Source organism: Nerophis ophidion, linkage group LG17 (assembly GCF_033978795.1).
Source record: "Nerophis ophidion isolate RoL-2023_Sa linkage group LG17, RoL_Noph_v1.0, whole genome shotgun sequence".
NCBI classification, from domain to species: domain Eukaryota; kingdom Metazoa; phylum Chordata; class Actinopteri; order Syngnathiformes; family Syngnathidae; genus Nerophis; species Nerophis ophidion.
In genome coordinates this window covers 32,162,210-32,189,722 of record NC_084627.1, presented here as the reverse complement: position 1 = coordinate 32,189,722, position 27,513 = coordinate 32,162,210, and the positions used below count along the sequence as shown (strand labels likewise).

Below are 27,513 nucleotides of genomic sequence, written 5' to 3'. Positions count from 1 at the left end.
TTGAGTCAGGCTACCACTGGCCCACAATCCTTCTGTTCCCCGCCCTCACTTTAAACCGCAAAGTGGGGGTCTGGGGAACATAAAAGACCAGTCTTGCAGTCAAGCAAACAGGACCACCCTGTGTTGTTACCCCCGTTCTAACTGCACATTCAACATTTGGATCCATCCATCAACACTTACCGTATTTTCCGGACTATAAGGACACTTAAAATCCCTACATGGTGTAATGATAAGTTTGACCAGTAGATGGCAGTCAAACATAAGAGATAAGGGTAGACAGCACTATGATTGCAATATGTCTCAAGTAAACAACACCAACATTTTAAATGTTCCATTGAAAATATAGAACATTACACATGGTGCTCAAATATCTATCAAAATGTTTTAATAGGACTTTGGTATGCTATGAAGCTGCACCGCTTGAAGGATTTGTCGGGGCATTAAACATATAAGTATTATTATGGTGTGTGTGTGTAAGGTCAGACATATTATCCAGCGTTTTGTTTCGCAATATTATGCAAAAGCAACTTTTCTTACCTTCTACTATCTGCTGATCTGTATTTGGGATCGCCGTAAATCCTGAAAAACTGCGCGCTTCCGCCGTAGTTGATAAGCTTCTTCTTTTTCCTTTCTCTTCTTGTTATGTTTCTAATATAAAGTAGTGTAAAGGTCTTACTTATATCTGTCGGTAAACTCGCCATGAGAGTGCTGAAGTATACCGGTGTAGTGAGTTCACATTATTCACCCAAGGAACTTTATGTTTTGGTTTGCAGAGGGGAGGTGACGGCTCAGACACCAGGGGAGAGTAAAGTTCAATAATTTATCATATATATATACTAAATATATATATAGTAAATATGTATAATAATAACAATAATAGTAAAAATAACAAACAATACTTACTAATAAGCCCAACCCAAGGAAATGGAGGGTGTCAAACCGAAGAGCGTATGTGTGTGCTATGTGTGTAGATTAACTGAAGTGTGTGTTACCAAGTGTTGTCGAGAGCGGAGGAACAAGACAGTCCGAGGGGCAAGTAGATGATCATCCAGGGCAGGAGAGAAGAGGCTAGATCCGTGTTCAGGCGAGGGTCGGGAATCGAGGAAGGCAGTCCAAAACACAAGGGAAACAACGGACGATCTCAAAGGGGGAAGACTCGGGAAGGCACTGCGGGAGAGCAACACGGACGTCAGAATCACGGAGGGAAAAACAACTACTGATGAGAGACCATCAGGCTTACGGTACACAAGGAGGTAACTAAGTTCCCGCGTGGATCCTTGGGGCCACTGGTCTTTTATTCCACTCGCCCTCATCAGTCCCAGGTGTGCAGATTGGTGATTGAGTGCAGGCTTGTCGCTGCGTTGGCGTGCTGCGCTCACCGTGAGCGTGTCGGGGCGAGCACTCAGATGCAGGAGGGAAGCCGTGACACTTTAGTTCTTAAAGTTACCGTCGGACGGTTTTTCACGGGACATATTTCCTTTGTTGTTGTGTCCGGATGAGGAGATGCTTCTCTGTTATTCAATCAATGTTTCCTATATAGCCCTAAATCACTAGTGTCTCAAAGGACTGCACAAACCACTACGACATCCTCGGTAGGCCCACATAAGGGCAAGGAAAACTCACACCCAGTGGGACGTCGGTGACACTGATGACTATGAGAACCTTGGAGAGGAGGAAAGCAATGGATGTCGAGTGGGTCTAACATGATACTGTGAAAGTTCAATCCATAATGGATCCAACACAGTCGCAAGAGTCCAGTCCAAAGCGGATCCAACACAGCAGCGAGAGTCCCGTTCACAGCGGAACCAGCAGGAAAACATCCCAAGCAGAGGCGGATCAGCAGCGCAGAGATGTCCCCAGCCGATACACAGGCGAGCAGTACATGGCCACCGGATCGGACCGGACCCCCTCCACAAGGGAGAGTGGGACATAGGAGAAAAAGAAAAGAAACGGCAGATCAACTGGTCTAAAAAGGGAGTCTATTTAAAGGCTAGAGTATACAAATGAGTTTTAAGGTGAGACTTAAATGCTTCTACTGAGGTGGCATCTCGAACTTTTACCGGGAGGGCATTCCAGAGTACTGGAGCCCAAAAGGAAAACGCTCTATAGCCCACAGACTTTTTTTTGGGCTTTGGGAATCACTAATAAGCCAGAGTCCTTTGAACGCAGATTTCTTGCCGGGACATATGGTACAATACAATCGGCAAGATAGGATGGAGCTAGACCGTGTAGTATTTTATACGTAAGTAGTAAAACCTTAAAGTCACATCTTAAGTGCACAGGAAGCCAGTGCAGGTGAGCCAGTACAGGCGTAATGTGATCAATCTTTCTTGTTCTAGTCAAAAGTCTAGCAGCCGCATTTTGAACCAACTGTAATCTTTTAATGCTAGACATTGGGAGACCCGAAAATAATACGTTACAGTAATCGAAACGAGACGTAACAAACGCATGGATAATGATCTCAGCGTCTTTAGTGGACAGAATGGAGCGAATTTTAGCGATATTACGGAGATGAAAGAAGGCCGTTTTAGTAACGCTTTTAATGTGTGACTCAAAGGAGAGAGTTGGGTCAAAGATAACACCCAGATTCTTTACCGAGTCGCCTTGTTTAATTGTTTGGTTGTCAAATGTTAGAGTTGTATTATTAAATAGAGGTCGGTGTCTAGCAGGACCGATAATCAGCATTTCCGTTTTTTTGGCGTTGAGTTGCAAAGAGTTAGCGGACATCCATTGTTTAATTTCATTAAGACACGCCTCCAGTTGACTACAATCCGGCGTGTTGGTCAGCTTTAGGGGCATGTAGAGTTGGATGTCATCAGCATAGCAGTGAAAGCTAACACCGTATTTGCGTATGATGTCCCCTAGCGGCAGCATGTAGATGCTGAAGAGTGCAGGGCCAAGGACCGAACCCAGGGGAACTCCACACGTTACCTTAACGTAGTCCGAGGTCACATTGTTATGGGAGACGCACTGCATCCTATCAGTAAGATAAGAGTTAAACCAAGACAGGGCTACGTCTGACATACCAATTCGTGTTTTGTTACGTTTTAATAAAATATTATGATCAACGGTATCGAAAGCAGCGCTAAGATCGAGGAGCAGCAACATAGACGACGCATCAGAATCCATCGTTAGCAATAGATCATTAGTCATTTTTGCGAGGGCTGTCTCCGTGGGGTGATTTGCCCTGAAACCGGATTGAAAGGTTTCACATAGATTGTTAGACGCTAAGTGTTCATTTAACTGTTATTGATTGAAGTAAAGTCTGAATGTCATTAAAACAGTTAGCTCCATCTTTTAAAGGGGAACATTATCACCAGACCTATGTAAGTGTCAATATATACCTTGATGTTGCAGAAAAAAAGACCATATATTTTTTTAACCGATTTCCGAACTCTAGATGTGTGAATTTTGGTGAATTAAACGCCTTTCTGTTTATCGCTCTCGGAACGTGACGTCACCTAGGTAATAAAGCCGCCACTTTCATTTTCTCAAACACATTACAAACACCGGCTCTCAGCTCTGTTATTTTCCGTTCATTCGACTATTTTCTGGAACCTTGGAGACATCATGCCTCGTCGTTGTGTTGTCGGAGGGTGTAACAACACTAACAGGGAGGGATTCAAGTTGCCCAAAGATGCGAAAGTGGCAAGAAATTGGACGAAATTTGTTCAAAATACGAGGGTGGGAGGAAAGCCAACGAAATGGTCAGTTGTTTGTTCCGCACACTTTACCGACGAAAGCTATGCTACTACAGAGATGGCAAGATTGTGTGGATATCCTGCGACACTCAAAGCAGATGCATTTCCAACGATAAAGTCAAAGAAATCTTCCGCCAGACCCCCATTGAATGTGCCGGAGTGTCTGCACATTTTACCGGCGATGCTAAGGCAGACATGGCACAGAGATGTATGGATAACCTGCAGATGCATTTGCAATTATAAAGTCAACGAAATCACAAAGGTGAGTTTTGTTGACGTTATTGACTTATGTGCTAATCAGACATATTTGGTCGCGGCATGACTGCCAGCTAATCGATACTAACATGCTATTTAGGCTAGCTGTATGTACATTTGAAACTATATTTACATCCAGTGTTTCCTTCCACCCACATTTAATGCCAAACAAATACTTACCAATCGACGGATTTAAGTTGATCCAGTGTCAAAAGATGCAAAACTTCCGATCATTGGTTTGCACATTTTACCGGCGATGCTAACGCAGACATTGCCGAATAGCGTGAAATGCTATTCGCTCAATAGCTTCAGTTTCTTATTCAATTTCGTTTTCGCTATCTGCCTCCATACTCCAACCATCCGTTTCAATTCATGCGTAATCTGTTGAATCGCTTAAGCCGCTGCAATCCGAGTCGGAATCCGAGCTAATGTCGCTTTATCTTGCTGTGGTATCCGCCATTGTTTGTTTGTATTGGCAGCACTGTATGACGTCTCAGGAAAATGGACACAGGCTTCAAGAGAGCGAAAATAAGGCACTTTAAAGCTTATTTTAGGGATATTCTGGGACGGGTAAAATTTTGAAAAAAATAAAAAATAAAAAATAAGCCACTGGGAACTGATTTTTATTGGTTTTAATCCTTTCGTGATAATGTGTCCCTTTAACACTTCTTCCACTCCCGTCCTTGCACGCTACACCGCTACAACAAAGATGACGGGGAGAAGACGCTGCCGAAGGTGAGCAATGTGAACAGAGGTGGGTAGAGTACCCAGAAATTGTACTCAAGTAAGAGTACTGTTACTTTAGAGATTTATTACTCAAGTAAAAGTAAGGAGTAGTCACCGAAACATTTACTTCAGTAAAAGTAAAAAGTATGTTGTGAAAAAACTACTCAAGTATTGAGTAAGTGATGAGTAACCTGATTACGGCAACAAATAATGCACAAAAACATGAATATAGCAATGAGCAAATTCAGAGCCAGGAATATCTCTTAAGCAACTAAAACAATAATATATATTAAATAATAGTACATTAAAATAAAATTTAAAAATGGCACATTGAGCCACAATAACTTAACAGCACCATTGCCTCAGTAGGCGTTCATTAATTTGATTGATTGATTGATTGATTAAAACTTGTATTAGTAGATTGTACAGTACAGTACATAGTCCGTACAATTGACCACTAAATGGTAACACCCCAATAAGTTTTTCAACGTTTATCAATTACTTAGTAAATGACCAAGTTGAGGTGATCTACCTCATATATACATACACACACATATCATTTATATACACACATATCATTTATATATATATATATATATATATATATATATATATGTATGTACTGTGTATATATATATATACATACATTTATATTTACAGTATATAATTTATATTTATTTATTTTGCCGTTTTTGTTCACATGTTGAAGGTGTTTTAATGAATATACATGCATGTTTAACATATAGATTCCTATCTTTCATGAAGACAAGAATATAAGTTGGTGTATTACCTGATTCTGATGACTTGCATTGATTGGAATCAGACGTCCACGTTTTCAAATGGAGGAGAAAAAAAGTTCCTCTTTTCTGTCTAATACCACATGAAAGTCCTTGCTTTTTGGCATCTTATCTGTCCAGCTTCCATAGTCGTTTTTATAAACTTTACAAGAAATACATTGGCGGCAAACTCCGTAGCTTCCCAGCTTGTTTGCGCTGGCTTTCGGAGACTCTTATTTTGTTAGAGCAGGCGCGATGGAGCAGCACTTTTATTGTGAAGACAGGAACTGTGCGATCAGTCTTTAGGCTTTTGACGGGAAGTACGGTTGAAATGAAAAGTGTCTTTTTTCCTTTACACTTTTGTTTGATTGATTGAAACTTGTATTATTAGATTGCACAGTACAGTACATATTCCGTACAATTGACCACTAAATGGTAACACCCCAATAAGTTTTTCAACTCGTTTAAGTCGGGTCATGTGACCACGTGGCTCTGTTTGATTGGTCCAACATCACCAGTGACTGCATGTGATTGGTGAAACGCAGGCATGCGTACATTCTACTTTGAAGCTCTGTCATTAACCAAAACAAACATTAATAGATCGATAAAAAAAAGTAGCGAGTAGCGAGCTGAATGTAGATCAATGGAACGGAGTAAAAGTAGCATTTCTTCTCTATAAATATACTTAAGTAAAAGTATGTTGCATAAAAACTACTCGTAGAAGTACAATTTATCCCAAAAGTTACTCAAGTACATGTAACGGAGTAAATGTAGCGCGTTACTACCCACCTCTGCATGTGAATAACACCGCCCACACATCCAGAAGCGACTGTCAGAAAGCGGCTTGAAGAGGATCTCTAAAACATCATCTATGCAACATTTTGACCAAATAATCACCTTTACATGTTATGTAGACCACAAGGAAAGGTTTTCAATTTAGAAAAAAAAAAATATTAATATGACTCCTCTAATGCGCCCTAATATATGAAAAAAGATTAAAAATAGACCGTTCATCTGCAGTGCGCCTTATAATCCGGTGCGCCCTATGGTCCGGAAAATACAGGACATTTGGTGGGGGATGAGGAGGTGAGGGGCGGAGAAATTGGTCGGGGGCCTCTTCTAGTGCGGCTGAGTGGGGCGTGGCTTGCGTACCTGGCAACTGATGGACGGCTGTTACATACTGGGGGCTGAGGGGGGGAAAGGTCAGCGTGACATCTTGCTGTTGGCTGGGGGGCTCTAGGACCTGGGGGGGCAGGTTATCTCTGGTGTCCCCTTGTTGGAAAAGGAGGCCTGTTTCCCTTGGGGGCTTGCACAATCCGGGGAGGCTGCAAGCTGGGGCCTTCACCATCTCCCACCGGGGCAGTGCATTGAGAGGTTGCAGGGATGAGGCCCGCTGTGCTCTACTGCGGAAGGACTCTTGAGGCTGGGTGGACTGTCCACTGGGGTTCTGTGCATGTCTACAGTTGATGGGTCTTAGGTCTGGGGACCTGCTCGGCTATTAATGACAGAGAATACCACATGACGATTTACCGGGATTGGTTGGAAGTAGGGCGAGAGAGAGGGATTGAAATGCAGCAAAATATGTTGAGATCGATCATTTTTTTGCAGGTTTGCATAGTGCTGGATCGCTGAGATAGTGCAGGAGTAGCAGGAATCTACTCATGAAATCTTATCGAAGAACACATTTGTGTCAAATATTAATCTGACTCATTTTGATGTACTTTAATGTAACTTAACTAAGCGTGTCTAAAATATTATTGAAAAAACACCAGACAATTATGAATATAATTATTTATTTACGTCAGCCCAAAACATGTACACGACTGTCAACATACAAAATGTGCATTAAATAAGACTACTCTATTTCATTTCATATTGATGTAGAACCCTGATTTTAGCGGAATAAAAAAAAAAAGAAAAAAAAAATTATTAGCAAGAGCCGTCCAGCAGTTTGCAATTTTAGATGACATATTAGATGGGTTTAGATATTGCACGTAAAAACAAATACAGCACAGAATTTTGAAAACGGACTTATGTATTCTGTCGTTACTTGTCTCTGCTGGTGAACGTTTATCGTAGGACATCCAGGAAATGGTTAAATAACAGGAAAGTTGCAGAATTAAAAAGATGATCATGAAATATTTTTTGTTTGGTTTGGGGTCCAGATGAAGATGAAGATTAACCTGAGGTTGGTGAACAGAACAACTCTGCAAACAGAAAGAAGACAAACATATTATGATTGTATGAATTGAAATAGCTTAATAGTCAAATTTCAAGACATTTTACAAAAATGAAGGTTTAAAAAGCTGAAAAATAGTTATGTTAATATTTGATAACAGCTAAAAAAAACAAATCAAACTCTGATTGCACTTCTACAAGCACTGCAATTACAAGAAACTACTAGTACTACAGTGCAGTGTTTTTCAACCTTTTTTAGCCAAGGCGCATTTTTTTTCATTGAAAAATTTCTGAGGCACACCAGAAGCAGAAATCATTAAAAAACGAAACTCGAGAGAACAACAAAAGTTGTTCTCGCAATTGTTGGATATGAATTGAAACCAAAACCAAGCATGCCTCACTATACTGTAGCTCTTGTCTCAAAGTAGGTGTACTGTCACCACCTGTCACATCACGCCTTGAATTATTTTGAGTTTTTCTGTTTGTAGTGTTTTAGTCCTTGTCTTGCGCTCCTATTTTGGTGTTTTTTCCTGTATTGTTGGTATTTTTTCTGTTGCAGTTTCATGTCTTCCTTGAGCGCTATTCTCCACACCTGCTTTGTTTTCACTATCAAGACTATTTAAGTTGTGCAGACACTTTTCTTCTTTGTGGGAACACTGTCGATTGTCATGTCATGTACGGATGCACTTTCTGGACGCTATCTCTGCGCCACACAATTCTTTGCTGTCGTACAGCATTTTGTGTTTTGTTTACTTTGCACCCAGTTCAGTTTTAGTTTTCTTTTTTATAGCCATGCCTAAGCTTTTTATGCCTTTTCTTAGGGGCACTCGCCTTTTGTCTGTTTTTGGTTTAAGCATTAGATATCTTTTTACCTACATGCTGCCATCTACATGCTACCACCTACTAATATGGAAGAGTATTACACGGTTACTCTGCCGAGCTATACACAGTACAGACACTCAACAACGGTACATTATTCACGGATTACAATTACTCAGGTGCAAAAAATATTTTTCACCCAATTAAGTGAAATTACATAACCTCCCACGGCACACCTGACTGTATCTCACGACACACTAGTGGTTGAAAAACACTGCCCTAGTGCAAGACAATTCTGACCTCTGTACATGCTCACAACACGTTGTATATCAAGTTCAGTACTTAGTAAGTCAAAGAGTAAACACATCTGACATTTTTTTTTTTCATAACTTAACCAGGGCCTGGAAATTGCATTTTAGAATTCAGTTATTTTTTTCAGGTTTTTCATGACCATGAAAAAACCCTGTATGCATACATTTATTTTGCTACATCTATTCTCCTCATCTACATGTATTCTTTTAAAACAGAGGTGTCAAACTCATTTTAGTTCAGGGGTCACATGGAGTCAAATCTATTCCCACATGGGCTAGACGGATAAAATCATGGGATAATAACTTAAAAATACAACTATGACAACTTCAGATTGTTTTCCTGTTTTTACTTTGGCCAAAAATAGAAAAAGTACATTCTGAAAATGTTCATTTAACAAAGTAGGCTCTTGACAAAACATTTCAATTTAGTTGAAAATTCTGAGGAAAGAAATGTTAAAGTTTCAAAAACAACATGAAAAATACAACTAACTCTCAGTGTATCTACAAAGCAATTATACTTTAAGTCACAGCTCATCTCGGATTGAACAAAACACTAAATAAAGCATAAATAAAAACTCTATGTATCAGTTACCTCATTTTTCATTTCCAGATGAAAAATGAGATGAAAAATCATGTGCTAAGTCAACAAACCATACAAACGCAGGTAGAAACTATTCAAGAGAGTTGAGTTACTCCCTGCCTTTGAGGCATCACTATCGATAGAAAAATAAAAGCTGTGCAATGTGTAAACAATTTCATAAAAACATAAATACAAACTTAAAAGACTGACAGCATTGCAGTAAATCACACACTGTTCACTTTCTTTAAATTTGCACAGAAGACAACCATTTTCACAGAATGATATCAATGTGCAGTGTCATGCAGCATTTTAAGTGGGGTTACCAGATTGTTTATTTTACTTCTGTTTGTTTAACGCTGGGTTGAGGGGGAGGAATCACAGCCCCGCTTTACTCTGTACCTCTTGCCTGGTATAAATGTGACTCTGATTCCATTTGTTCTGTCACCATTATTCATTATCTTATTTAGCAGTGGGTACCCAGTCATGTTGCTAGATGTGTGTTCTACGTCCCGAACTCAATAAAATCTGAAAGGACGTAGTACACTCACTCTCCATGCATCCCATAGACGCACCTCATGTTTCTCATGAAGAAAACAAGAATTATTCTCTCTTTTTTTTTTTTTATTCTTTACATAAAAATGTTTATTTGTTTGCATCAGCACTTTGCTCATCAATGCTTTGTAATGGATCGTTGAATAGTTATTATTTTAGTGACAGCCTAATACGCAGCACAGATACAGTATAAATAAATATTTCTGAATTACGTTGTCATATTTGTTGTTTGTACATCCCTAAAAATATGTCAAGCTGTATTCAAAAGCCGTGGCTAAATTAGAACCACTGAATAGACATCATAATCCAATCCATTAAAAGATTACAGTTGGTACAAAATGCGGCTGCTAGACTTTTGACAAGAACAAGAAAGTTTGATCACATTACGGCTGTACTGGCTCACCTGCACTGGCTTCCTGTGCACTTCAGATGTGACTTTAAGGTTTTACTACTTACGTATAAAATACTACACGGTCTAGCTCCATCCTATCTTGCCGATTGTATTGTACCATATGTCCCGGCAAGAAATCTGCGTTCAAAGGACTCCGGCTTATTAGTGATTCCCAAAGCCCAAAAAAAGTCTGTGGGCTATAGAGCGTTTTCATTTCGGGCTCCAGTACTCTGGAATGCCCTCCCGGTAAAAGTTCGAGATGCCACCTCAGTAGAAGCATTTAAGTCTCACCTTAAAACTCATTTGTATACTCTAGCCTTTAAATAGACTCCCTTTTTAGACCAGTTGATCTGCCGTTTCTTTTCTTTTTCTCCTATGTCCCACTCTCCCTTGTGGAGGGGGTCCGGTCCAATCCGGTGGCCATGTACTGCTCGCCTGTGTATCGGCTAGGGACATCTCTGCGCTGCTGATCCGCCTCCGCTTGGGATGTTTTCCTGCTGGCTCCGCTGTGAACGGCTATATAAGTAAACATTGATTGATTGATTGATAGTCTAATATTTTTTTACTTAACTTTACATCTGCCTTTGATACTGTGGATCACAATACACTGATAGATCGCCTCAAATCTGAGATGGGGTTTTCTGGTGTTGTTCTCGGGTAGTTTACTTCTTATATAAATGGAATAATTTTTAATGTTGCTTTTAATAATGTAATGTCCAGGCCCAAGGCTTATGTTCTCGGGCCTGTTTTATTTTTGTTGTATCTTATGCCACTTTGGGGGTTGATCAGTAGTGTCAAAAATGTTTCTTATCATTTCTATGCATATGATATTCAACTGTTCTGCTCCTTCAATGATTCAGAGTTTCACTTTTTGTCGGAGTTCTTGGAATGCATATCCTGTATTAAAAACTTGTTGTCCTCAAATTTCCTCCAGATAAATTCTAACAAAACGGAAACTCTGATAATTGCTCCCGATAAAAAGATCCCCCTGAACAAGAACTCCCTTAGTGTTCTGGGTGCGTCTGTTAAAAGCAGCCTCAGAAACCTTGGGGTTGTGTTTGATCAGTCCATGTCGTTGGAGGGTCACTGTCGTCAGCTGACCAAAAACAGAGTTTATCACATCAGAAATATTTCTAAAGTGAAAAATTTGCTGTTAAAATTGGATCTCGAAATGATCATTCACGCGTTCATTTCATTTCGTATTGCAATTCTCTCTTCACAGTTTTCAACAAGTCAACGCTAAACAGACTTCAGACTGAACAAAATGCAGCTGCCACACTTTTGACCGGTGCAGCCAGAACAGCCCATACCACCCCCATTTTATCCAGTCTCCATTGGTTTCCATTCAAATTCCGCATTGATCTGAAGATTTTAGTCCTGACTTTCCGTGCGTTGCATGGTGGGGCCCTTCAGTCCATCACTGATTTGTTATGTTCATACTCTGCAGGGCGCAGCCTCCGGTCTTCAGGCCAGGGTCTTCTAAAGATCCGAAAAACTCATTTTGAAACCTGTGGAGACCTGGCTTTCCACGAAATAGCTCCCAGACTCTGGAACATCTTGCACCAGTCCCTTTGTGATCTTGACTATGTTTACACATTTAAGAAACAGTTGAAAACTTCTCTTTTCAGTAAACATTTTGTTAATGCACCTTTTTCACTATTTTTTTTAATCCACTTTGTATCCCTTTTATGATGTTGCCTCTGTTGTTTTAATTTAGTTGTTATTTTACTTCACCTATTGTTTTGAACAGCGCGTTGCAATTTTATCTGTAAAAAGTAAAATAAAATGTACATACTTACTATTAGATGCTGAAAAAGCGTTTGATTGAACGAAGTGGAATTTTCTTCTAGCTACTCTACAGAAATTTGGATTTGGAGACTCATTTGGATCTCATGGATTGAGGTCCCATATAGTTTCCTTAGAGCTTCATTTAGAACCAACAGCCAAATCTCTCCAAGGTTTTATCTTCTAAGGGGCACTAGGCAAGGTTTTCCACTTTTGCAATATCTATTTAAACTCTTGCAATTGCAATTCAACAGCATGCAAATATTAAAGGCATCCATACTGAAACCGTTCGTCATGAAATAAGTCTTTATGCTGATGATGTATTACTTTTTCTACAAAATCCACATTCTTATCTTCGAGACACAATCTCACTCATTGATCAGTTCAGTTCTATTTCCGATTACTCCATCAACTGGTCCAAATCTACCTTGTTACCTATTAATTTAGACTTTCAGAGCACCTCATCGATTCCACTACACAGAGGGATCATTAAATACCTGGGTATAAAGATTTTCTCCACATTGTCAGATCTGAATCGCTTGAATTACTCCCCAATCTTAAAATCGATTGAGGATGATCCGGCACATTGGAAGACACTGCTCATCTCACTTATGGGAAGGATTTCAACTGTGAAATATATTTTTTCGCCTAGGGTTAATTAACTCTTTTCAATGATTCCCACCAAACCTTCTCAAATTTGGTTTAAATCACTAGACTCACACATCAATCTGTTTCTTTGGAAAAGTAAACCAGCACGAATCAGCCTTAAAACATCACAAAAATCTAAGGAATATGGGGGTCTAGAACTCCCAAATTTTTCCAATTACTTCCTTGCAAAATAAACTACAATAATTATAAACTGGATCAAGCCCTATTTATTAGATGATTTATGGTTAGATATTGAATAATCACTCAGCCAGGAGATCCCAATTTCTAACTTGCCCTTTATATGCCAAATTCTCAGAAAACACAACTGCTTAAAAGTATTAATATACACACTACCTTAACAGCTTGGTGGACATTTTTGAAAATAACTGGATCCCTGCTCACTTCTTGCAAATTTACGCTTATTTAGAATAATCCTGATTTTCTGCTTAACAAGAAACCATTGAACTTTCCAACATGGTATGATAAGGGAGTCAGATGCATTGGGGATATCATCAATGGAAACATTTGTATATATTTCAAAAGTTTTATAACACAGTATCCAATGCAGCCTAACAAATTCCTGGAATATATACAAAACAAATCTGTAATCAGCGCAATAACCAACAAAACAACATGGGAAAGTAACCCCACTACAGTTAAATTCTTCAAAATATCTGGCCCCAAAGCTTTATCCAGATTATATGCTTTATTATCAAGAATAGATAACACAATAGGTATCCCAACTTCCAAATGGCACTAAGACATATCCACAAGCTGTGACCCAGATTTCTGAAAACAAATATGCCTCAATACTTCTCGCCTGATTAAGAATCCAAATTCACGGCTGATTCATCCCAAAATACTTTACGGAATACATTACACCGGTCTAAGAATGAATAAAATGGGTTTAGCTGACTCTAAAATTTGTGTACACTGCTCAGATAATAAAATAGATAACTACTTACACTCAATGTGGTCCTGTGCGCCCGTAAATAACTTTTGGCGTGGAGTGTGCGAGAACCTGTCATTATCCTTGGAGATTCCCATTACCATCTTCCCCTCACTCTGCCTGTTGGGTGATCTCTCCGCAACTGATTTTGCTAAAAACATAACACACCTCCTTTATTAACGCTCTATGCCTCGCCAAGAAAACTATTCTCATGAATTGGAAATTAAATAATTATTTATGTACAAACCTTTACAAAAACATTTTATTACAAACCCCGTTTCCATAGGAATAGGGATATTGTGTTGGATGTAAATATAAACAGAATAAAATGATTTGCAAATCATTTTCAACCCATATTTAGTTGAATATGCTACAATGACAACATATTTGATGTTCAAACTGATTAACTTTTTTTTTGTGCAAATAATCATTAACCTTGGAATTTGATGCCAGCAACACATGACAAAGAAGTTGGCAAAGGTGGCAATGAATACTGATAAAGTTGAGGAATGCTCATCAAACACTTATTTGGAACATCCCACAGGTGTGCAGGCTAATTGGGAAAAGGTGGGTGCCATGATTGGGTATAAAAACAGCTTCCCAAAAAATGTTCAGTCTTTCACAAGAAAGGATGGGGTGAGGTACACCCCTTTGTCCACAACTGCGTGAGCAAATAGTCAAACAGTTTAAGAACAACGTTTCTCAAAGTGCAATTGCAAGAAATTTAGGGATTTCAACATCTACGGTCAATAATATCATCAAAAGGTTCAGAGAATCTGGAGAAATCACTCCACGTAAGCGGCATGGCCGGAAACCAACATTGAATGACCGTGAGCTTTGATCCCTTAGACAGCACTGCAACAAAAACTGACATCAATCTCTAAAGGATTATCACCACATGGGCTCAGGAACACTTCAGAAAACTACTGTCACTAAATACAGTTGGTCGCTACATTTGTAAGTGCAAGTTAAAGCTCTACTATGCAAAGCGAAAGCCATTTATCAACAACATCCAGAAACGCCGCCGGCTTCTCTGGGCCCGAGATCATCTAAGATGGACTGATGCAAAGTGGAAAAGTGTTCTGTGGTCCACATTTCAAATTGTTTTTGGAAATATTCGACATCGTGTCATTCGGACCAAAGGGGAAGCGAACCATCCAGACTGTTATCGACGCAAAGTTCAAAAGCCAGCATCTGTGATGGTATGGGGGTGCATTAGATTCCCAACTCATATGGAAACGGAGTTTGTAGATATTGCTTAATTAATCTGTCTTCTATCAAAATTATTCTTAATATACCTGCTAAATAACTGTTAATAGTTGGTAACTTTCTGTTGTAACATGGTTCTCTCTACACTTCTGTTCAAATGTAATTCACACTTATTTTTCAGTTGTTTGGATACTTTACATTAGTTTTGGGTAATACTACAAAATGATATCGATCAATTACATGTTGGGCCTGATTTAGTGAAGTTTGCGTATATGACAACACTTACAAAACCTGAAGTTGATCTATTAAAGTGGTGCGCAGTAGGAAATGTGTGGATGTATGTTGAATTACACACAAGAGGTTAAGTTTTTTGAGTGTTATGATTGAAGAAAATCTGTCATATAGAATATACAAATGTTAAAATATCTAAAGCTATTACTATTTTATTCAAAGTGAAGAAATTGCTAAATCAAAAAGCATTGTATATTTTGTATAACTCACTGATTGTTCCATACCTTATATGCTGTATTGAAGTATGGAGTAGTGTCTGTAAAACATGTTTAAATCCAATCTTTCTTTTACAAAAGAGAGCTATTAGAATCTTTACTGGAAATGCTTACAGTGAACCCACAAACCCAATATTCAAACAGTTAAACTTATTTAAATATAATATATTATAAATCATTTACAGAGCACATACAAAAATTGTACCAAACAACATTCAAAAAAGAGAAAGTAATTATATTTTCATTGGAAGTAAGATCTATATTAAATAGAGATTTAGAACAGCAACAATGGAAAGAAGCATTTCAGGTGTAAGTTTAGGGAACAAAACATAGTAAATCTCTCTCTGTATTTGAAATAAAAAATCATGATGATGAAAATATTTGGAGTAAATTTATGTTTACATGCTTTTTTGTACGTATGAAATATTGCTGTAATAAGTGTTCTATTCATTCATGATTTATTGTAATGTTATGTTGATTGTTTTTTGGTTAGTTTTGACATTGAATGAATAAAATAAAACAAAAATGTAAATTGAAAAATTAGGGGAAACATCAACCCATTAATATTTGGGTTAATATCCCTCAGTAAGTTTGATCCAACACGACCAGATGTTTTCTTTTGTATCCGACCGCAAGCTTCTGCCGTAATTGTGTCTGCATGTTTGACTTCTCTTCTTGGAAAAACTGGAAGAGGTTATTTTAATTGGTTTTGTTTTCCATCGTTGACGTGATGAGACTGATGTGTAATCATTTTTGCTAACGGGCAACTAACATGGGGGCTGAATTTGGGTCATCAAGTAGTCTACAAATAGGAAACCATTAAATATTTACATATCACGGGCATTTGCACACTTTGAAGAATGCTTTGTCATATCCAACATTTCATAGGTCCTATTTGGCTTAAATTATCATTTTGCATTGAACTTTTCCTTATGCTCACCCTTCCAGGAAAGGAATAGAGGATACGAAGGACCCAGTCAGCCACTGGCTATATTAAATGTGTGAATTTTCCACTAACAAGCCACTTCAGATGTCTTCCATTAAGCAATAACATGCCCATAAACATACTAAAGGTGATCACTGAGGCTTTTTACCTTAGAACAAAACTATTGCTGTAAAACTCAAAATTAATTTTCAAATTGGCCTCAATGAAACACTCAGAACAGACAAATACATAATTTCTAACATTTTCTGCATTACAATTCAAGGATAAACACATGATTCTGTACAAAAGCAAATTAACCCATAGGATGCATAGATGTACTTGTGTCTAAAGTCGGGGTGTGAATGTTCGCCATCATCACGGTATGTACCACACTTGCTCAAGGTGTGGTTCATTTTGGCTACAGTAAAGATACAAAACATAAAAGTTTTAGCTTTTGTTTTTATGATTTTTAAAATAAAATACCAATCTGCTAGCAGGTAAATCTCCAATAAAAAAGTATCAAATAACAAAATATAGACAAAGCCTACATAAATTTGAAGGATGAGGGCAACTTTGATACATTTAATACAAAAAAACAAGGAAAAGCAATCCAATTTAGGTAAAAAAAAATATTGTATTAAAGATTTTTTTGCTGTACTGTAGGTGTCCAAGCAAAATTATTGAACTGTATCCATCCACCCATTTTATACTGCTTATTCCCTTTGGGGTCGCGGGGGGGTGCTGGTGCCTATTTCAGCTACAATCGTGTGGAAGGCGGTTTACACCATGGACAAGTCCCCATCTCATCGCAGGGCTATTGTAATGTATGATAATACAAATTGTATTTTTACAAGCTACACTTTGGACACTCATACAGATATTATTTTTTAGGAAAATACTGTCAAACCCGCTTTTCTCCGGTAGCTGGGTCTGCCAGCACCATTAGCAGTGCGCAGAGACATGCCCCTGCTCGCATTGTCCGCATCACGGCCACATGCGGCAAGGCTGTGGGTGATCAGCAATCAATAAACCTGGGACTGATGGGGGTGAGCTGTATATGGCCCAGTGGACCCAAGGATCCTCGCCGGAACTTAACAATCCGTTCCCATTCAGTAGGCCTTACACATGCTTGATGCAATCCTGCTCTCGCTTTGTTTTTCCCTCCGTGTTTCATTGCCGTGTCATGTCGTTCCTGCAACAGATCCCCGTTCCTGTTTTCGAGCTGTGCGTCTCGTCTCAAACCCACGTTTCCTTTGATTCCCTGACTGTATGTTGGGTCTCGACCACCCGCTTGGACACGGACCTTCTTCGCCTCGCTTAGCCCCCGACTTGCTGCTTGCCTCACGGACATCTTCCGTCTCTCACTCATCACTTCTGGTAAACACTCAGCATTTAATTCCTACACATAGTCTTACACCATACACCCCTTTGGGTTTTGACACACTCCATTCCTTTGTTGTTGAATTAAAGATATTGTTCATTATTTATTATATTGCATTGTCTATATATATACATATAATAAAAACATGGCGCAATATTGCCCCCTTGTGGTTCTGTGCCGTCACAACTCCCTCCTGTATACATAACAAATACAATAGTAAGAATTTGAAGAGTGTTTTATTCGTAGTAATGTACGGTTTATTGATAGTTGAAGTGTCATAACCTGTCACGGCAATTCATATCTTATTTTGGTTTTGTTATAAACTTCCTGTGTTCTGTGTCTTTTCCTGTCCAGAGCTCTTATTTTGGTTTCTATTTCCTGTCACTGCACCCCTGACATGAGCGGAGGCTCCTTCATCTGTCCCTGATTGGCATTCGAGACTCAACTGCTCCTGGTTCCCAATCATGCTGCTATATATGTCCACTGAACAGGGCTGGATCTCCATCCATCCATTTCCTACCGCTTATTCCCTTTGGGGTCGCGGGGGACGCTGGTGCCTATCTCAGCTACAATAGGGCGGAAGTCGCCACCTCATCGCAGCAGGGATGGATCTTTGGAAATTATTTTTTGGACTGCGAAGTGTGCTTATATTTTGTTAGTTTGCCTGGGCTACTCTTTTACCGCACATGCCTGGCACTTGCGCCATTATTGTCTGTTGTGTGAAGACAAAAGAGAGAGAATGGACATATTTTGGCTTTAAAGCTAACGCTAAAGGTGGAGCTGTAAACACTAAATCGCTGCTCTGCAAGTAGTGTTGTAAAAATATAGCTAGCTAATAGCTAGCTAGCAGCAGCTAACGCCTCTCCGTAGTGTTTTAGCTACAAACAACGTTTCCATGAGTTGGGAAATTGTGTTAGATGTAAATATAAAAAGAATACAATGATTTGCAAATCATTTTCAACCCATATTCAGTTGAATATGTAACAAAGACAAAATATAGGGACTAGTTTCATGGAGTATATCACCGGTAACTTGCCAAGTTCCTCTTTGAACAGATCTGCATATTCTGTGAATATCTTATGTGGCAAGTTGGCATCAGTATCCACACTGAGTTGGTGAACGTCTTTGCTCAGTATCACCAGTTTCATGCGCAGGCTTGCTCGTAGGCCTAGTAGTGGGTGGACATTTTTCTCCACGACGTGGAATTATAGTGCATGTTGCTGACCTGCTAATTTACATTGCAAAACAACTGAGCCCAGGGTGTTAGTCAGCTTTCCCCCATACGTGACAATGTTGATGATTATTGAACGGTCAATTAGTTCCCTGTTTTCCACATGTTTGAAGGCATCATAGGATAGGACATTGCATTGTCCTCCTGTATCGACTTTCATTTTGACGGGCTTGTCATTGATGTGTATAGTTGGAAATGCTACACTTTTTTTTAGCACGTTGGAGTCTTTTGTTTGTGACCACTGGTGTTATTCCGTCAATACAGAAGGTCTCATTGTTGGTAGCGTTGCCTGTGGCCTGATCCATTTCGACTTGGTGGACAGATTCCCTGGAAAACTGTCCATGAGTATCTCTGCGCTGATCTGCAGCATTTCCTGAAGTGGCTCCACTTTTTACAAACATGGCACTGTTGACCAAAAGCCGGGAAAGTGTCTCTTTTGGCATAATGGCTACCACTGCAATTATTACAGCTGACAATAGGTTGGAAAGCTTTTTCTGTCTGTGGCCTCTGGCATAGTTAAAATCTCTGCCTCGTTCCATATTTGTACTGCAGACTGTCAACACTAGTAGGAGTATGTGGCAATGATAATGTTCTTGTGTGTTGCTCAGTTTGCTCATATATTTTACATAAGGAGACTGCCTTAGCTAGAGTTAGTTCACTGTCACGTTGCAGGATTTTTCTCATGTTATCATCATTTATGCCACAGACCAGTCTGCTGTCATGGATGAGCTCATCTTGTAATGTCCCAAAGTTGCAGCTCTTTGCTTTAATCCTTAAATCTGTGATATACAGTATGATCCAACTGTCTCACCTTGGATCTGGGACCTTGTGTTGAATTTATGTCTCTCCATTGTGATGTTTATTTGGGGACTGCAGATCTCCCGAAATTTCCTCTTTAAACATTTGGGGTCCTTTTTTGACTCAGCCCGAGTGATGATCGGCCCTAGTACGCCGTCAGCGGCGGGTCCTCTCACTTCCGGTGTGTAAACAAATGATCTTTCTCTCTCAATAGCCTCCGATCCTGCTAGATTGAGAATGTAGGCTTGTGTGCGGACCGGCTTGTCATAGTGTGCCGCCGCGATGAAAATGTCATATTCCTGTTCAAACAATCGCCAGTTCTCTGCAATGTGTTCATCAAAGACGAGAGGGTCCGGTCCGCGGAAGGCGTCTTACATGTTGCACGGCGCGCGTTGGAATTGCTGTTAGCAACGTTAGAAAAGGTCCGGAGTTTTTACATGATGTAGCTGTGTGATCCGTGGCAAGCTGCATGTCCCAAAGTGTCCGCGTTTACTTCTGACACCATGTAGAATGACCAGACGGAGGGAAATACTTTTTAAAATGAACTCTGTGTATTTGCTACTCGCTGGTACAGCTCTCAGTCCATACTGGTTGTTATCACAGCACCTATATAGATAAAAACCGTCTTGCGCATGCGCAGTACACAATAACAAATACGGTGGCTGCCAAGGTACAATATACCAAGAGAGCATTATGTGAATGCTCTACAATTACTTTGTAAATGTACAAATTTTGTTTGGATAGAGATTGAACTATTTTGGTCCCTATTGATCCCTGTGATATGCCACATTTAGTGCTGTAGACATGTGTTCGCCTAATTTCACATATTGCTTTCTGTTAGCTTCACATATTGCTTTCTGTTAGCTTCACATATTGCTTCCTGTTAGCTTCTTACTCAGTTCAAAACTAGTGTTTTTATTTTTCTGATGAAAATATCATGATTAAGTGTGTCAAATGCTTTAGTTAGATACCGTATTTTTCAGACTATAAGTCGCAGTTTTTTTCATAGTTTGGCCAGGGTTGCGACTTATACTCAGGAGCGACTTATGTGTGAAATTACTAACACATTACCGTAAAATATCAAATAATATTATTTATGTCATTCGCGGAAGAGACGAAGAAAATGTCAGCAATCGTCACACACGTCAGCAATCGTCACACACACGTCGACCAATAAGAATTCGGCGGGGGAGAGTCATGGCAGAAGTGCATTGTGGGTCATGGAATGCTAACTGCTATATTCTACTGCCGTAGCTATAAAAATGGATAATTTCATCGTTTGTCAGTAACTTATAAAAACTGAGAAGGGCTGAACAAAAATGGCACCAAAAAGGAAATCATGTACTGCAGATTACACAATATCAAATAATATTATTTATCTCATTCACGGAAGAGACAAAGAAAATGTCAGCAATCGTCACACAAACGTCAGCAATCGTCACACACATGTCAACCAATAAGAATTCGGCGGGGGAGGGTCATGGCAGAAGTGTATTGTGGGTCATGTTGTGCTAACTGCTATATGCTACTGCTTTAGCGATAAAAATGTATAATTTCAAAGTTGGCAGTAACTTATAAAAACTGAGAAGGGCTGAACATAAATGGCACCGAAAATGAAATCATGTACTGCAGATTACAAGCTGGACGTAGTGAAATATGCAGCAGAAAACGACAAGAGGAAGCGGCGCATACCTTTGGAATTGGTAGAGTTGTTTAGAAGCAACATCAAGGAAGAAGATTTCATGGGATTTATCGATTAGGAGTGACGGATTGTTTGGTAAACGTATAGCATGTTCTATATGTTATAGTTATTTGAATGACTCTTACCATAATATGTTACGTTAGCATACCAGGCACCTTCTCCGTTGGTTATTTATGGGTCATATAACGTACACTTATTCACCCTGTTGTTCACTATTTTTTATTCATTTTAAATTGCCTTTTAAATGTCTATTCTTGGTGTTGGATTTTATCAAATAAATTTACCCCAAAAATGCGACTTACACTACAGTGTGACGTATATATGTTTTTTTCCTTCTTTATTATGCATTTTGGTCGGTGCGACGTATACTCCGGAGCGACATATAATCGGAAAAATACAGTACATATTATTTGCATATCTCCTCTGTGTAAAAAATGTATTGTGATATATATTCGCTTGCGTTTGGAACATTCCAGGGCACAATTGCAGTCCGTTACAGCATATTCCATGGGTGCACCTTCAACACACTAACAAAAGTGGGTTCCAAGCTATTATTTGGATGCTATTTGCGATCAGAACATATATACAGCCACGACAGGCACATAGAGAGGCTGCTACAGAGGAGAAGGTGGCACTTCACTGTGAAGAAATATGTAAGTTTTTCAGTTTTGGAATATGATTGCAGGGTAATCTTTTCCCATTATCTATGTTCAAGCCATCAATAAATACAATTTGAATGTAGAAGAATTACAATGAGAGTTACAATGCATACAAAAACGACAATTGTGCCATTTTGTGTTTTACACTACAGCATCTATTCTGAGAGCAAGCCACAATAGCTAATTTGCTGCTGAGAAACAGACTGAACATGGGTGTTATTTGTAACAGACTATAGTCTTTTACAAATGTTCAATTACAAAGTATACAACATATATGTTCTATGCCATGGTAATACATATAAATCAATATCAGACACATTTTTGTTGAAATCATTTTTAAATACTCTCTGGCCTATTCATCTGAAATAGTTGTCTTACATTGGCTGAGGTAAAATGAGTGTTTGAATGTATTTTATTACTAATAATATCACGCTGCAAGAGAAAATAATGGATGTTAATCATGGACATTAGCTTGAATGTGTTATGTCTTCGAGGGCGCATGACTTCGCTTGTTGTGTTCCTCAGCAACGCAAGAAGCAAGCAGGAGTAGCGTGGAGGTAAGATTAAGTATTTTTAATATAATTAAAGCAGCATCAACAAAATACAAACTGAGGACGCTAACAAGCGTGGAGCTAAACAAAACCAAAATGTCACCAAAGGTGAAAACACGAGGAACGCTAGTCTATACAAACTTACTATTGCAAGGAGAAGAAACAGGAGAACGTAAATGTTGCCTTCAGCAAACATTGACCCAGCAACTATTGCTCGGTGACAGCACACTATAAAGGGAGGTGATGAACCAAAACACCTGGTGGGAACACTAATTGCAAAACTAAGACAGGTGAGGAGAATTAGTGTCCATGGAAACCGACAGTAAACAGGGAAAGAGGGTACACCCAGGAAATAGACTAACACAGAAAAACTACCAAACATAAATCATGCCATGACCCGGGTAACGGGTCATGACAGAATGCTCATTAACTTACTTTTCAATGCAGTTGTATGGACTTTTTAGCAAAAGATAAGTATAGTTAGTATCAGTGACGTGCTGTCAGGGGAGGCAAATGAGACAATGCGAAGTAATAATATCAAATAAGTTTTAATATTTCTCTTTTGGTTTATACTTTCTATGTTATTTTGGTGTGGTTCCTGTATATTTTGATCATTTTCATGGTCAAAATTGCGGAAATTCCAGCAGATGAAAAGTGAGGCAGACACAGGCTATGCCTCCCCGGCTACACACAGTGGGTATTGGGCTTGTGCGTGCGAGGGGGCGCATGCTTGTTGCCACGTGGAAAAGGCAGGTCTTGAGGCAGCAAGTACCTATGCCTAAGGTAGGGGGCGATATATTGTCAACTTGCAGTTCAATGCCTCAGCAGTACTCTGACTCGCCACACTGGGAGAAGTGGGGGCGCTCAAGCTAGCAGACACAGCGGAAGCCAGCCTTTTTTTCTTTTCTTTTTTTTTTAACTGCATTTATAATAAACATGGCATTTTTATTAGCGTAAGCCAGGGTTTGTGGGTGTTTTTTGTCGGATGCAAAAATATTGTTTAATTTCTTGGAATTAAATTGAATTAAAATAATGTTTCTGCCAATATGGAGGATTATATATTGTATCCAATATGAAATACTTCTCTAAATTGGACTGGTTAGTATAACCCTATTACTGGAATAGGAAGTAAGAAGTTATACATTATATACATTATGGGTTGCACCCTATTGTTATATTATAATCATGTATATATGTATACTTTACTCATATACTTTAATATCTAATTACAGTATCTCATTATATTAACAGGGCATAGTGAAAACTCAACATAGAGTTAACATTGAAAATGTTGGTCTTGTAATTGAACTAAAATCATCATTATTTCAAAGTTTCATACATCAACATACTGTTTATATTTCCAAGTTGTTTTGTGCGTGTGTGTTTAATTTTCTTTTAAGATAATTTAGCAGCAGCAGTCGACTCAATGTTACAATCCAACAACCTGAAGACACATCCTCAGCTTCAACAGATGCCTCTGAATCTACCAAAGCTCCCCCCATTGATCCTGCTGACTGAAAACACAATTTCACCAAAATAGTAAGAACGAAATTAGTTAGCTGAGGATCGTATGAGGTTAATTCAGACTTCACATTCCCTAAAAGAGATGATGGAAGAAGTTTCCATCACCACTACTTCCACAGACATTTATTGAATGGAGAGAAAATTAAGAAAATGTGGTTTATGTATTCCTCCAATTTTCCACCCATGTAATTGGCTATTTGCACATTTGTAGGTGTGATTATTTAATTCTCAGGGATATGATTTACAAACGGTAAATTGATTATATTTCTTTCTCCAGATTGCATTTTTTGTCTTTACATGTCAAATAAATCATTACTAATTGTCTCATGCTGTATAAAGAGTGGGGTAAACTTTTCTGGAGGAGTGGGGGGGAGAGTTCACTTTCATCTGGGCGTCAAATGGTTAAATGGTCTATCGGCCCTGCAGACCCATGGCAAAAGGTAAAGGATACGTACAGATTCTTCACAAACATGTGTCATGTTACATTACTGATAGGGTAGAAAACAAGGAGCAACCCACGGTAGATTCAAACGCATTGCTGGCTTGTTGTAACGAGTAGTGAAAACATACAATAAACAAACAAATGAAAATGTGGCTTCTGTGGCTGGGGTGTTTATTCTTTCTACATTGACACAACAAATAATGTAGCTACAGCTATTTTCGCTAAATATACTGGAACTTAATCGTTCTAACAAGCGCAAAAAAAACAAAAACAAAGAATATCCTCCAGCTCACTTCATTTAGAAGATTGTGCTGCGTGAGCAGCACAATCTCGCACTTCCCTAGTGCAGAATTTGAACCCCACTTGATTGACGCGACTGCGCAAAACAAAGGGGAAAGGGATTATTATACAAGGGGAAAGGGGAGTACTCGGATTAAACCTAACTTTTAGCATGCCTGATTTAGAGGATGAAATATTTTTGTGTTACAAACTTTTGTGTGGTGCTTTTTCTTATTTGCGATTATCAGCTGAACACTGTAACAACGTGTCATGATTACAACGTTCAGCTCGATTAAAAAAAACTCAGATAGCCATATCACTTGTCCAGGATATTAAAGGGGGAACTGCTTTTTTTAGGAGTTTCGCCTATTGTTCATAATTATTATGAGAAACAAGAACACACGGGTTTTTCTTTTTAGGATTCTTAAGATTTTAAAAACGCTCGCAAAATTTACATAACCTGTTATGTACACTATATATATATATATATATATATATATATATATATAATATATATATATATATATATATATATATATATATATATATATATGTATATATATATATATATATATATATAAAATAAAAAAACACAGAGGCTATATCACCCCTACAAGTGATTCTGTGATTTTGTTCTTCTTATAGCCAGACCTTTAAGAATGGCTATAAGAATACCGAAATCACATAATTTCTTGAAGACATAATGAACCTCTTTGGATTACAGAAAGGATAATAGGCTTGTTTTCTAACGAGTTTCAGCACATTTTTGAATGGCCACTTTTAGCTCCAAAATGTGCTGACGACATCTACAACAGAAAATAATAGAACGCTTTGTTGTCATTAAACAGGAGAGCATAGCGAAAATACAGGTGTCTACTCTGAAATAAAATATAAACAATAACATGTTGAAAATAAATACTTAAATACCATTACGAACAACAATGAAAAACAGTGTAAACTATTAGGACGGATTCAATATTCTAATGGTCCATGATAAAAAACTGCTTTCAACTCTGTTTGTCCTGCACTTGTTTGACCGAAATATCTCCCCTGACGAAAAGTGCTGACCAAGATTGAGAAATGACCTTCTGGTCTACAGGCAGCAAACCACACAGTTATGCAGTACATCAGTAGTGGCTCAATGGTTGCCCCATAAAAAGATACCTGCAGTTTCTTCTCAAGTTGGAGTCTCTACCCTGCCTTTTAGACCAGTGCGGAAGTGTTAACAGTTCATGTGAGGTCCTTGGAGATGTAAGTTCCCAGAAACTTCGAGGAAGCCACAGTCGCCACACATGCTCCATTTACTACAAGTATAGGATGTTCCCCTCTCGGTCCCCTAAAAAATAATGACCATCTCCTTGGTCTTTGTAGTGTTCAGCCTCAGGTTGTTATTGGTGCACCACTTTGCCAGCAATTGTATTTGCTCTCAGTAGGCTGTTTCATAACACTGCCAATTAGCCGATTCCCAAATGCATGTATTTAGAGTTGGGAGGAAGTCGGAGTACCCGAAAAGAACCCACACAGTCAAAGCTAAATACTATAGTTTAAGTTTTAGCATTTTGTTCCCTTACTGTACCCAAAATGAGACAAATAATGACATCGAAACCGAAGTATGTACGAAACCGCGAAGTTGGCACACCATTACGGGCGGCGTGCCATGCCAGCAACTTGAAGGGTCTTGTTAAATCCCCAGCTTCCGCCATCCTAGTCACGTCCGTGGTGTCCTTGAGCAACACACTTCACCCTTGCTCCTGATGGGTTGGGGTTAGGGCCTTGCATGGCAGCTACCGCCATCAGCGTGTGAATGTGTGTGTGAATGGGTGAATATGGAAATAGTGTCAAAGCGCTTCGAGTACCTTGGAAGGTAGAAAAGCGCGATACAAGTATAACTCATTTACCATTACGCCACATTGTTCATTGTTTGACTTTTGTGGTAGGCCATTGTTTCTGTATCTCAACATTTTCTTGCCTCTGTGTTTGAAATAATTTCCCGTTTAAGACCAACAATCCCCCAGCTTGCCTTTAATTACTTGCTAATAATTAGAAAATTCTGATGAAAAAGATCAACTGAGGCAATTCAGCTGACTGACAGCAGAAATTTGTACTCAGTTGTTATCAGCCTTGTGAAAGGCTTCTTGAAGCAGATAATTCACGACATCCACTAATTACGATGAGCTGCGACATGCTGCAGGAGTCTGAATCAGCTTCTTTTGCATTTAAAGGATACACAGCCAATAATCTCTTTCACACACAAGCACAATGAGCGGGAATATTTGAAACTGTTCCTATCAAAGTGTCTCATTCTTTTGTCAGTCGGCAGCCGCAATCTTAGTCTGGATCAGATAAAAAGGCCAGCCGGCGTATTAAAAAGAGCATTTAGTGACGTCTCCTTCAGTCCCCACTTCCATCTTGTTACAAGGAAATATGATATTAGCTGTATTCCAGTATTTAAAACAAAATAACACAAGGCATCACATGTACAACACGGGTGTCAAAACCTTTTCCAATGCACATTTAAAATATAAGTTAATTTTTTGTTGGCACGGCAGATTGAACATGACTGTATCATGAGATTTAGTGTCCATCCATCCATCCATTTTCTACCGCTTGTTCTAAACTTTAAAGGGGTCATATT

General features: G+C 38.9%; 1 protein-coding gene across 3 annotated transcripts in view; it reads right to left on the bottom strand.

The window, feature by feature from the left end:
• Nucleotides 1–7,234: 7,234 nt before the first annotated feature.
• Nucleotides 7,235–27,513, bottom strand: part of mbd2 (methyl-CpG binding domain protein 2) — an 89,137-nt gene continuing 68,858 nt past the window's right edge. For all 3 annotated transcript variants that reach the window (XM_061876765.1, XM_061876766.1, XM_061876764.1), the window contains one exon: nucleotides 7,235–7,665. In XM_061876765.1, coding sequence (XP_061732749.1) covers nucleotides 7,590–7,665 — 76 coding nt within the window. In that variant the 3' untranslated portion in view covers nucleotides 7,235–7,589. The remainder of the gene's footprint in view (nucleotides 7,666–27,513) is intronic.